Below are 12,815 nucleotides of genomic sequence, written 5' to 3'. Positions count from 1 at the left end.
CCCCAAAGTTTGGCAATTGCGATTGCGCTGAACTCTCACCTTCTCGCTAATAACGTTACCACAGTGTCGATTCTTTTTCTGCCCGGAAGATCAGGAATGCAACTTAAAGGCGAGACATTTCTTAATTATGCCTGTATTTTGTTTATGTATGTACACATAATATGTTAACATATGTACATGTATATACATATTTATACATCCATATACACCTATGATGAACTTATACAAAAAAATACTAATTCAATATTAATGTCATTGCTTCCAGTAAAAAAAAAAAAAGAGCAACTCAAAACAGATGAAGATTTCTGCTTCCTCAAATATTTCATTTTGACAAAGCAAGGACTTAAAAACAAAAAAAGGAACAAAGCACAGGTTCCATATCGATGAGTTACTACATTTTAAAATGCTCAGTCCCTCGTGTGCTGCTCTCCTTGTTACGGAAGAGGATGACGACGGATGCCAACACATCCACATTTCTGTGTGATCCACATATTTTTTTAAAAAAAAAAAAAAGCTCAACAGCCAAGTAGGTAAACTACTCTAAATCGATGAGACTGAGTGCACTTAGAAAGTATTCAAATGTGTAGATCAGCATGTGTCCCCCATTATTATAAAATACATTTTATGAATGTAGACACACACACACACACACCCCCCAAACGTAAATGTTTTTCAGCTTGGTCATCCTACGTGTGTCTTTCCTTTTCCAAGGAGCACTTCTTTACGGACAAATCGTCACAACCTGCCACAAAAATGAAAGAAACTACAGAATTAGGAAGTATTTAAGAGAGAAAACAAAAATCTCCGAGAACAGCGAAGAGTGGACCACTGCATCTTAAAGCAGAGGGGGCTGACGTGAGGATGCCTGCACTCTCAAAGTATCTTTTTTTTTGGGGGGCGGGGGGCTGGGTTAACAGAGGACTTTCAGAAAATAAGAAGCCAAGAAAAATCGGTTAAAACCCACATAATATCCTGGCTGTTGTTAAAACTCAACTCACTGTCAGAATTCAAAGTTCTTCAACAAGACAGCTTCAGGGTTGCAGGCGAGGTTGAGGGGTCAGATTCATTCATATTCCTGGCTTGGACTAACTGATGAAGAAGGTCATTAAGAGGAAAAAAAAAAAAAAAAGGAAAAAAAGCTTCTCAGGAAAGCCAAAGGAAGATAGTGAACCTCGGGATCCCATGGAGTTTCCGCTCCCTAAGACTTCTTAGATTCCTGCGTGTTCCGCCTCTTTATATCATTCAAGTCAACGGGCGTAAAAGCTAAGAGGGAAACAAAAGAAACAAACGGGTTTCAGTTGGCTGCTTCGTAAAAGAAGAACGTGACAGACTTCATGTACATTCACTGAGCAAACTATTAGAAACACTTGAATACACAATGGGTGGTCGGAAAATCGAGAGTACATCTTATGAGAAGGATTTAGGAGTCATAGTGGACCCTAAGCTATCGACTTCCCGACAGTGTTCAGAAGCCATTAAGAAGGCAAACAGAATGTCAGGTTATATAGCGCCTTGATGTATGGAGTACATGTCACAGGAGGTTTTGCTCACCCTTTATAACACACTGGTGAGGCTTCATCTGGAGTCCTGTGTGCAGTTTTGGTCTCCAGGATACAAAAAGGATATAACAGCACTGGAAAAGGACCAGAGAAGAGCAACTAAGGCTGATTCAGGGCTACAGGGGTTGAGTTATGAGGAAAGATTAAAAGAGCTGAGCCTTTACAGTTTATGCAAAAGAAGATTAAGAGGAGACATGAGTGAAGTGTTTAAAATGATGAACGGAATTAGTCCAGCGGATTGAGACAGTGACTTTAAAAGGAGTTCATCAAGAACACGGGGACACAGCTGGAAACTTCTTAAGGGAAAAATTTCACAAAAATGTTAGGAAGCTTTTCTTTACCACAAAGAATGTTAGACACTTGGAATAAGCGACCAAGTAGTGTGGTAGACAGTAAGACTTTACGGACTTTCAAAACTCAACTTGATGTTACTTTGGAAGAAAAAAGTGGATAGGACTGGCGAGCTTTGTTGGGCTGAATGGCCTGTTCTCGTCTAGTATGTTCTAATGTTCTAACATCTGGACACCTGCTTATCTGTGCAAAAGTGGCAGCAGCACAATGCATAAAATCATGACGATAGTCAAATCAAATGACAAACGAGAGGGACTCTGTCATTTTGACCAGTTCATCACTGTTGGTCCAGACAGGCTGGTTGGAGTGTTTTTGTAACTGCGCATCTCCAGGGATTTTTACACACAACTGTCTATACCACGGCTCTCCAACTTTTCAGTCTAAGAAAGCTACTTTTACAAAATAAAAATGGCCAAGAGCTCCTCATGTTTTCCAACGTTTATTTCTCATAGCTTATCTCAACCCAAACAAACTGAATAAGCTTGTTTTGCCTGAACATTTACAAAATGTTGATGTCCACAACTCACATTTTGCATTAAAACATCATAAAAAATATTTAGTTCACCTGCAAGTGCATTTTTTATGTCTGTATGCATTTTCTAGTGTATTTCAAGCTGGAAGTCATGTAATGTGCTACCTGCTTTGCTCACAGCCTGTGTTTGCCATGTTGGAAGACTTCTTTAAATGTTTTTTGATTTGTATCCCATTGGGTATGCTTCCTATTCCATTATCTTTTTCCTTTGAATACAAGGACATTCTGATCACAAAAAAAGCCATGAATATGGATATGCGGGTTTAAGAGAAATTTGAATGTCGTTATTCTACGTCGTTACATTTTTTTCCAAGAGTGAAAAGGACAGACACAATGCGTCATTCTTCTCTCTGTCTGTGAATATTGTGGATGTTTTAAAACTCTGCGGTTAAAATCTTTGAAGTTTCTAACAGGTCCTCAAGATGTCAGTAAAGATTTGGTATTGTCGTGTAGAACAAGGAGGACGAGATTATTCTACATCCAGACACTGCAGTTTGTTTTCATACTTACTATTAAGAACAGGATTTGGAGTCTTTTCAACATATTGTTGTGGCCCTCTTTCACTACGTTCTCCACCCTGGGAAGATCCAAGATCTCTCATGACACATTGCCATGCTGTTAAAAAAAAACAATTAACATGATCTTAGCATTTTCTTATACAACAGTCCTTTCTTAAGCCTGTTCAGTGAAGTTCAAGGTTGTGAGGGACCAAGCCCATCCTGGGAGCATCAGGCACAAGGCAGAAATTGCTGCTGCACAGGGCACCACATCCAGATGGTGCCAATTTAGAAATGCCAATTAACCTAAGAACCAAGTCTTTCACATGGAGGTGGAAAAGCACTTTCTTATTTATATTTAGAACCAGTTCAGATCAAGAACACAGGACTGATTACATGAAAGCACCAAAATAAGTATGTAGATATAAAAGAAATGATGAATGCCTCATGAATGCTTAGAACTTCTGCAGTTTTCATGGGCACACAAACACCTCACCGTGATATTCCTCATCATTAATGAATTAAAATGTGCCTTAGTAAATCTGGCAGCACTACAAGGCTCTCCAAGTGAAAAGCCGCTGCCAGTATCACAGTGATAACTTATTACTGCTGTGCCTGAATGATGGTTTTTTTTATGATCATGGATATGCCAATTCAGAAAATACTTTGTAAAAAAAAAAAAACAAGCAGTGCCTGTGCCCTGTGTGAATCATGAAATGTTTACCTTCATATATGAATCTAACGTTTTCTTCATGTGCCGGAGTAAACAGTTCTCCAGTATTAGTAGGTGATCTGGGACTTGGGTTCCTCTTGCCATTATAAACTACTCTAGAGGCAGGTGAGCTAAAAGAAAAATAAAAAATAAAACAGCAGCATAACAACACACCCAAAGGTTGCTAGAAGTTCTTTTCTAGGCTGTGTCAGCCCCATTTATTTAAAACAAAAAAGCAAAAGGGCAATACTGGGGAAAACCTCCATAAACTGACACTGTGTAATACTGGGGAAAACCTCCATAAACTGACACTGTGTTTTTACAAAAAGAAATGTCAAAGAATTAAAATAGTAGTAATAAAAAAGTACTGACACACAATCAAACGGCCACTTCTTTAATTTGTTAATGCAAATAGCCAGCTTCTCCAGCCAATCATGTGACTAGAATTCAGTGCATACAGAATAAAGGTATGGACAACAGCTTTCACGTTGTTCAAAAACACATTACAATGGTGTGGCAAACGGCTGGGGACCCTACCCAGTCAGGACGCCTAGAAGGACCACAAGAGGGACAATACCTCGCCTGGGCCACGAGAGGGCAGCTGCCCTCGTCTGCACAGGGGCCATGGGAACAGAGCAGGGAAGCTCATCCCTGTTGGCATCCAAAGGATTAAAGAGCCCTGGAATACAGCACTTCTGCCACAACCGGAAGTGCTGCCGGAACTAATTCCAGGAACACCCAGAGTGCTTCCGGGTGCTCATACGGCACTTCCACTACACTAGGAAGTGTCGTCCGAGGACTATCAGGAAGCACCTGGAGCAAATATGGGGTGTTATAAAAGATGCCACCTCACTCCTGTAGACGAGCCGGAGTTGGGAGGAAGAAGACAGCGCTTGTAAGGAGGAGAGTTGAGGCGAGAGAAGGAGAAGAGAGGCTGTTGGTGATTTGTGCATTGTGTAAAGGAAGAAGGAAATAAATGTGTGTGTTTTGGACATTTGGTGTCGTATCTGCTGTGTACGGGGGGCAGCCTTTCATCAATGGACAATACACAATTCTGAGTGTGTCAAGATTGTGCACACCAGACTTGGGGGGGGCTTCAGCAACTCTCTATACGTTTCCACACAGAGTTTACAGATTATGAGATGTAGTCCCCTACGAAAATATTGGAATGGTATGGCCCATTAATTCAGCCCCGGATATTTGGGTTGGAGATCAAAAGATGAACTTTGGAACTCTCGTCTCCAATTCAACTTTTATTTACAGATTTTGATGTGTTAAATGGCACAGGCCACAGCATTTTTAAGCAGGCCTGTGGCCAGCAGGTGTTTCTTGTTCCCCAGGTGTTTCGAGTTAGACTGATTGTTTAAACAATTAACAGCTTTGAATGTGAACTCTTTGTTTTAGCTTTGGGTTTCACCTGTGAAGACCGCATTTGTTGTTAGAATGAATAAAATCAACGTGACGACCAGACAGCTGTCTAAGGGAGACAAGCAAACCATTTTGAAGCTGAGAAAATAGGGAAACTCGATCAAAGAGAACTGCACATCGGGCATGGCTAATACAACAATCTGGAATGTTCTGAAAAAGAAAGAAACCACTGATGTAGTGAGCAACAGACATTGAATGGGTTAGCCAAGGGAAAACAGCAGCAGCTGATGACAGCCATACTCCATAACCCAGTTATCCACAGAAACCTGCTTTCTAAAATGCCATGTAATAAAGCCTTATTCCAGATAGAAAAACCCAGTCAAGAGAAGGAGAATTCTCTGTGAATACCCCAATCATGTGGCCATGTAAATCTTTAACTGCATTACTGTTAAGGATTTTATAGTCTGCACATGTCCATTTGTCCCTTAGGCTCTGTTAGCCTGCGTACGTAATTCATACACACGCTTTCAGCAGCTATGGGCAGGAGCCACAAAATAAATTTCCAGAGGCAGATGTGAAATAATCAGACTCAATATCCTTTCTGGATCAAAAATTCACTCCCATGAGCCTTTAGTTTCCCATTTATGATGTGCTATTTAACAATACTTTAGCAAAAAAGCATGTGTTTTGCACATTATGAGCAGGCAACTGGATAACAGACATGTGGATTATGTGACCAAGTAACATTATTTTTTTTCTTTTTTCCCATGAACATTTTTCACATCAGATGCCATTATATAGTATTGGCCACCATTGGGTTCTATTATCAACTCTATATTTATTATGTAATATATATACACACATATATATATATAAATACATACATACAGTAAAACATTGGATGGCGAGTAAATTTTAACTTGATAAATGAGTGAGGTCTTGCAATACGAGTAGTACGTATACACTTTGCTGAGCATCACGTGATCACAACTATGCCGATGGTGGTTCTCTCTCTCTCTCTCGCTGCGGGATTGTGGGTAATCCTCTCCCATTCTCTGTCTCAGTCGGTGTGCCTCACTCATATAGTCAACATCCATACGAGTGTATACTGTTTACTATAGCATCGTGACCACGTGTGTGTGTTGTAACGTGCAAGTCCCTGCCTTGCACCCCAAAACATGAAGCGGAGTCTCAGTACTTTAGCAACACCAGCTTTTATTCAGCTTGAAACAGGAACAGCACGGTTATTTATTGTAGTGTGATCTGCCACTCTCCTATACACAGACACAGCAGTCAAGCAGGGTCATAGCCAGGTTAGTGGCCAAGTAATACTGTGCCCTGCATTTATAATGTTCCTTGTATCACCCATCAACAGCAGGCGCTTATAGCATGTCTGCAATCTTTTCTGATTCACTTTTACGGCAAACTGTTACAGCACCGGGAGCCTGCGGTTACTTCGGGACGCTCTTTTCTGCGTGTCATCCTGTTGGGTGGAATTCCAAAAGAGTTTACAAACCTTACAGTGCTTAAATCATTTTTTTTTTATTTTGTGTCCAAGTGTAGTGACTCTTCAGACAAAAGCAACTGTCATTGGAGAGGTTTCCTTGTTAAAGTCGCAAAAAAAGAAGAATATTCCAGTGAGCCAACAGAAAGCAGGGATTCCATTAGTTAGAGTGAAAGCTGACCTACACAATAACCCTCCTCTCTCTTGTCTCCCTCACACCTGCCATGATTCTTTTCAAAGGTAAAGTGCAGGTTAATTTGTTTTATGTATTTGTACTTTATATTTTGTATTAATCGTTTTTATATGAATAGTTTTGGGTTGTGGAATGAATCATCCGAGTTTCCATTACTTCTTATGGGGAAATTTGCTTTGATACGAGTGCTTTTGATTACAAGTATGTTTCCGGAACGAATTATGGTTGCAATCCGAGGTTCCACTGTGTGTGTGTGTCTATATTATATATATATATATATATATATACCTGTATATACTGTATATAAAATCCTAAACCTAAAAGTGCAACGATTTTATGTGACATTTTTCAGTCACATTTTAAATCAGGCTTATTTTAAAACCTACATATATATATATGTTTGGTATCATTCTTTTCAGAATTTATCCATCTTTAATGTGATGTTGTTAGATTTTCAGATTTTTATTCCGTTTTTAAATTATAAACTAAAATATCAAGGACTCACATCCCGTGAGGCAAGACTTTGTGCCACGAGGCTTAAGCACAACCCGGGACCGGAAAGAAAAGACAAAGAGTAGATGAAAAAGACAGCTGCTGTACAGGCTTTTAAATGTTTGAAGCGCCTTGAGAGATGCAGATCACGTGGTGCAGCAGCAATCCAGCAGCTGATCGAGCAAAGAGGAGGTAAAAAAAAAACTGCATTTGTTTCCCATTGTATCACTGTTTAAGAGGGGGTTTCGGAGGAGCGACCGCGTCTCCTTGGGGTGTGTTCAGCCCCGCTCTCTTCATAACATGAGTGGCAGAGATGTGAAGTGGCTGGCGCATGGCACAGGCAAGAGGGGTTGGAAAGCGAAGTGAGGGTAAGCCCCCTAGTATAATACATTTTTTTCTCTGCATTCTGCATGACAAGATGAGATAAAAAAAACAAAAAAAATAGTTCTTGACCATCACTACAAATTACATGGGGTGCATAGCACATTAAAAAATTTTGAATGGGTATCAAAATGTGTGCTGCTTTAGCAGTATGACGTCGCTAAATCTGTTTTATTTACTGTTTTCAGAAAGAGCCTGAAGTCTCCAGTCTTCAACAGTGTTTGCTGAAGATTCAAAACCTAGTGAACGACCAGGTATGTTATGGACGCCTCCTAGATGATTTACACTTATATATCAACCCTACGCTGTAGGCCACATTGCCTGAAGCATATCTATGGCATAGCTTGAAGCACACCTCCTCGAAAAATGAGACTACGCATCCCAGTGATGTGAACCCCACGACTCTGATTTGCCCAGTTTCCAGTTTAAGTCACCGAATGCATGGGGGAAGAAAAAAAAAAAAAAAAGCGATGTATGACAATATGGAGCAAGAGGGCTGGTGATCCTGGAGGGCAAAACCTACGGTGTATTTATGGCATAGCTTGACTTTCCCCACTTCAAAAAGGTGACTAAGCATCGCGTCCATGTGAATGCTAAACAGACCCCTACAACTCTGATTGCCCAGTTTGGTAATTACGTATTTCCTTACATGCATTTCTGTTCATCTTCTGGTTTGGAAGATGGCGAATGCATGAAGATGTGAAAAAATGTGAGTGACAAACACGTTTGGCTACAGTTGAAAATGTGTGGCAAGAGCAGAGGGGATTCTGGAAGGCAAAAAGTGCCTGCATTTTAATTAATCATTCGCTTGTCTTGTGTGCTGCCATCACAACCAACTAGCATTCAGGCGCATGCCTGTGGGGTATGCACTGCTTTCAACGGCATAGCCTATGCACTTAGCTACAGCAGAAGAGGTTGAAGCAGAAGGCTTCTGGGAAGTTTGGCCTGTACCCCTCACCTATTAATACTCAATTGTCAATACCCTTTCTGTTTCTTTGAGACAACTGTTCCAATACAACAACAGAGAAAGCTGAATGCTCACCTTGTCATTTCCTTTGCTTTTGCCTTTCCTTGGCTTTAATCCACTTTTACTTTTGGCAAATCCAAGATATTGTGGAGACTCTAGGAAAAAAAGATTAAAAAGAAGACAAAAATCGTTAAAATCAAACTCAATCTTTTATTTTTTTTTTTTATGGCGACTGACCCATTTAGCTCACAACACTGCACAGCCTACCTAATGCAAAGCAGCACAAAGGTTTCCTGCTAACATAGAAATACAAAGTGGGGTGCGTACATTGTGTGGAAAGCGCAAAGCTGGTGGACCGAAGTCAGCTAGCCATCCAGCCGCCCCCTTCTGCTGTCCGGGTGACAGGCCCAGAGTGCAGTGGCGTTTTTGGGAGTAAAGAACAGCAAAGCTTCCTGTGCCTTAGAAGCAACCACATGGTGCCTCTGTTTGTTGTTAATGGCCGCCTGTTTCCCGCATTAACACAGACTGCTCTAGTCAGCTTCATGGTGCCCAGATCTAAACATAGGTGAAATTTCATTTTAACAATTAATAATAAACCACACATCTTTAATGGACTGGCATGCCATTCATTGCTGGGTCCCACCTTGTGCTGCTGGTAAAGCATCCAACCTCCCCGTAACCCTGGAAAATGCAGGTAAAAATTAGGTTTAAATTGGCAAAGGCAGGAATCAGTCCAGTACAGGACACGGGCCTATCACATGGTGCACACATAGCCACATTCACTGCAATTGTGATTTACAAATTAACCCATAGCCCCTATCACACTACCAGAAGGCATGTCAGATTTAATGAATGCATGTTGCCGATCTCATCCCATGAGGATGTCAGACTGCACGACTGCCCATCACAGGGGATGACAAATTACTTGTGTCTGTGGTGACTTTACAGCACAGTTTTACATTTCCAAAGTACTGTGAGCCAATAGTGTACGGCCTTACAGCGCCAGGACTGTATGAAGGTCTTCCAGACACAGCTAGTTCAGCTGCAATCTCTGTTCTTTACAAATGAACCTAAAAGCTAATGTCACATTGCACCAGTTCTATTCAGAGGACAGGGCAGGTTCCATTACTGTGCCTCTTACAAACCCAACATGGAGTTGGGGGCCAGTTGTTACACTGGTGGCAGAAGTGGACTAAGAACTGACTAAAGATCCCAACACAGAGGACTGGTTTAAAGAGGCCAATTACATTATCAATGCCTCTCACACCCCTAAGGTTGTTACACTGGTGGCAGCAGTGGAATAAGAACCAGTTAATGACTTTGAGACATAGGACTGGTTTAAAGAGGATAACTCCATTCCTCCACCTCCCGCACCCCGGGGTTGTTACACTGGTGGAATAACAGCCAGCTAATAACCCGAAGTAGGAGAATGGGTTTAAAATCGGCTAATTCCAATCCTTCATCTCTCACACTCCCCGGATCGTTACATCACTCTCTATTCCCAGTAATGGGCACAGTTATTAAGTACATGGATGAGGAAGCCCTGAACATCTCTGACATTGACATGTTAGCAATAGTGTAAGGGTAACTGGAAACATTCAAATTATTTGAGCATAGAAGGAATTATCCTCTCTTTTGCAGGACGGGTCAGTTTCCTTTTGAAAGTGTGCAGGAGTGTCCACAAGGAAAGGCGCTATATAAAACACCAATCGTCTCCCATTCGAAAGCATGAAGGTTCGAATCTATGTGAATTACTGATGTATGCACAGCACAAACGCAGGCCTGCGTCCAGATCCGATACACACTTTGGTCCCCCCCTTCCTCCCAGTTAGAGTGGCCGTCGCCGGTAGCCGTGCAGGGTATCGGCATCTCCCATTAAGGTGTCGATTTTACGCGATCTCCTTCATCTCACTGAATTGATTCCCGACACTCCTTTAACATCCTTATCCTTCTGTACAGCTCGGCCCCCGTCTTCTCCCTGCTCATTTTGTTTCCTCTGACGAGTTTGTATCGAACGCTCCAAGCGCAGTGGCTTCGACGTGGCCGAAAGTGAACGCGCCGCACGGGTGTCAATAAAGGAACAGGAGCGAACGTGACACAACTCCACGGCCCGGCCCGTGCCGCCCCGCCCCCTGTGCATACCGGATAAAAGTTGCGGGGATGTAAAAGATGCCAGACCCCCCGAAAACCCTTTCGGTGATGTACCACTCCCCCCTCCCCGTGATAATCTCGGCAGCCGCGGCTCTCGATTAACTCGCACGGCGGCTCGTGATGCGCCCCAGCCAGCTGGAAGACATCGGCTCGTCCCGCTCCCCGCGCCGCATCATTGTCTTTTGTTCATTTTTTTTTAACTAACCCGTTGTCTTCTTTGCCTTGTTTCCAACACAAACGAAGGCCTCCTCCTCCTCCTCCTTCTCTGCCGCTGGCCGTGACGTTTGCCTGCCAGCCCTTTCCGGGAAGGAGAAAGAAATACAAACCCGATATCGTCGGCCTTTTTTTGCCGTCTGCTGTCGCTCTGCTGATAAAGTTAGCCGATTGATAGCAGACGGCCGTGCGGCAATAACAGGCGACCGCCGCAAGAGGGCGCACACGAGTCGCCAATAACACTCAGAAAACGGAAAGTTGCAGATTCCTTTTTGGGCCCCTCCATCCATTTTCTTAAAGCGCAAAATATAATCTCACATTTTTATGGTTACCCCACTTATAACTAGAATGGGTGGCACAGTGGAACTGCGGTTATCGGAGCTACTGCTCCGACTCTTTTTTAAAGATGGCACCATCTTCCCAAGTGCGTTTGGTCTTCCTGGCATATCCACTTAAAGTTCAACGATAAGTCATTGTGGTGTAAGTGAGCCAAGTACCCTGGATCTCAAACAGCATATTTAAAATAATAATAATAATAATGAATATATTGCTACCCTTTCTGACACTGGCATCACTGGATCTGTCCTCGGGTGTTTTGAGTACTACCACTTGGGCAGATCCTACCTTGTCTTCTGTTGTGGAGAGATGTCAATGGTGCACCAGACAAGAACGGTGGTGCCCTAAAGTTTGGTGTTGGACCCACTCCTCTTCTCTCTATACACCTTCTCACTAGATCCTAGAGATGATACTCAGCTGTACCTGCTGTTCCCCATCCAGAGGACCACTTGTTATCAGCTGGACTCTGCATGGCTCACTGATACGGCAACGCAGATGAAGGAGCACCATCTTCACCTCAACCTGATCAAGGCTAATCTTCTGTGTATCCTATCTCACCCATCTCTGTTCTGCTCAGCTCATTATGGCTAACACCCACCAAGTCTGTACACAACCTTGGGGTGGTGATTGATGGCCAACTCTCCTCCACTGACCATGTCGTAATAGTCTCTCGGGCTTACAGATTCACTCTATTCAACATCCGACCATATTTGATGGAGCATGCACCACAAATCCGGGTCCGGGCTTTGGTGTTGTCATGCCTGGACTACTGCAGGTTTCTGCTGGCGAATGTCACCAAGCCACTGCAGATGATGCAAAAATTCAGTGACACATCTGGTGTTCAACCAGCTGGGGCTGGCGCATGTCACTTCACTTTCCAGATTACTCCACTCACTGCCTTTAGTTGCACATACGAAGTACAAATCCTTAGAGTTTGCCAACAGAGCAGTCAGTGGGTCATTATATACAGGTGCTGGTCACAAAATTAGAATATCATGACAAAGTTGATTTATTTCGTAATTCCATTCAAAAAGTGAAACTTGTACATTAGATTCATTCATTACATACAGACTGATGTATTTCAAATGTTTTTTTCTGCTGACTTGATAGTTGTCCAAAAGACGACCATTGACACCTTGCACAAGGAGGGCAAGACACAAAAGGTCATTGCTAACGAGGCTGGCTGTTCATGGAGCTCTGTGTCCAAGCACATTAATAGAGAGGCGAAGGGAAGGACAAGATGTGGTAGAAAAAAGTGTACAAGCAATAGGGATAACCGCTTGCACCCTGGAGAGGATTGTGAAACAAAACCCATTCAAAACTGTGGGGGCGATTCACAAAGAGTGGACTGCAAATGGAGTCAGAGCTTCAAGAACCACCAGGCACAGACGTATGCAAGACATGGGCTTCAGCTGTCACAGTCCTCGTGTCAAGCCACTCTTGAACAAGAGACAGCGTCAGAAGCGTCTCGCCTGGGCTAAAGACAAAACTGCTGCTGAGTGGTCCAAAGTTATGTTCTCTGATGAAAGTAAATTTTGCATTTCCTTTGGAAATCAAGG

The 12,815-nt window shown here is 42.6% G+C and overlaps 1 protein-coding gene across 2 annotated transcripts; it reads right to left on the bottom strand.

Moving 5' to 3' along the window:
• Positions 1–668: 668 nt before the first annotated feature.
• mcrip1 (MAPK regulated corepressor interacting protein 1) lies at positions 669–11,091 on the bottom strand. Of its 2 annotated transcripts, none has more exons than XM_039740097.1 (5): positions 10,913–11,091; positions 8,632–8,711; positions 3,664–3,782; positions 2,953–3,057; positions 669–1,263 (listed from the first exon to the last, which is right to left on the bottom strand). In XM_039740097.1, the coding sequence occupies exons 2-5, from the start codon at positions 8,637–8,639 to the stop codon at positions 1,199–1,201; spliced, it is 297 nt and encodes a 98-aa protein (XP_039596031.1). In that variant the 5' UTR covers positions 8,640–8,711; positions 10,913–11,091; the 3' UTR covers positions 669–1,198. The 2 variants fall into 2 exon arrangements, with proteins under 2 accessions (XP_039596031.1, XP_039596032.1); XM_039740098.1 differs by having other exon boundaries at positions 11,034–11,052.
• Between the last annotated feature and the right edge of the window lie 1,724 nt (positions 11,092–12,815).

The sequence above is a fragment of the Polypterus senegalus genome, chromosome 17, assembly GCF_016835505.1.
Source record: "Polypterus senegalus isolate Bchr_013 chromosome 17, ASM1683550v1, whole genome shotgun sequence".
Taxonomy (NCBI): Eukaryota; Metazoa; Chordata; class Cladistia; order Polypteriformes; family Polypteridae; genus Polypterus; species Polypterus senegalus.
Note: the sequence above shows the minus strand (reverse complement) of the source record. Positions and strands in the feature narration are given on the sequence as shown.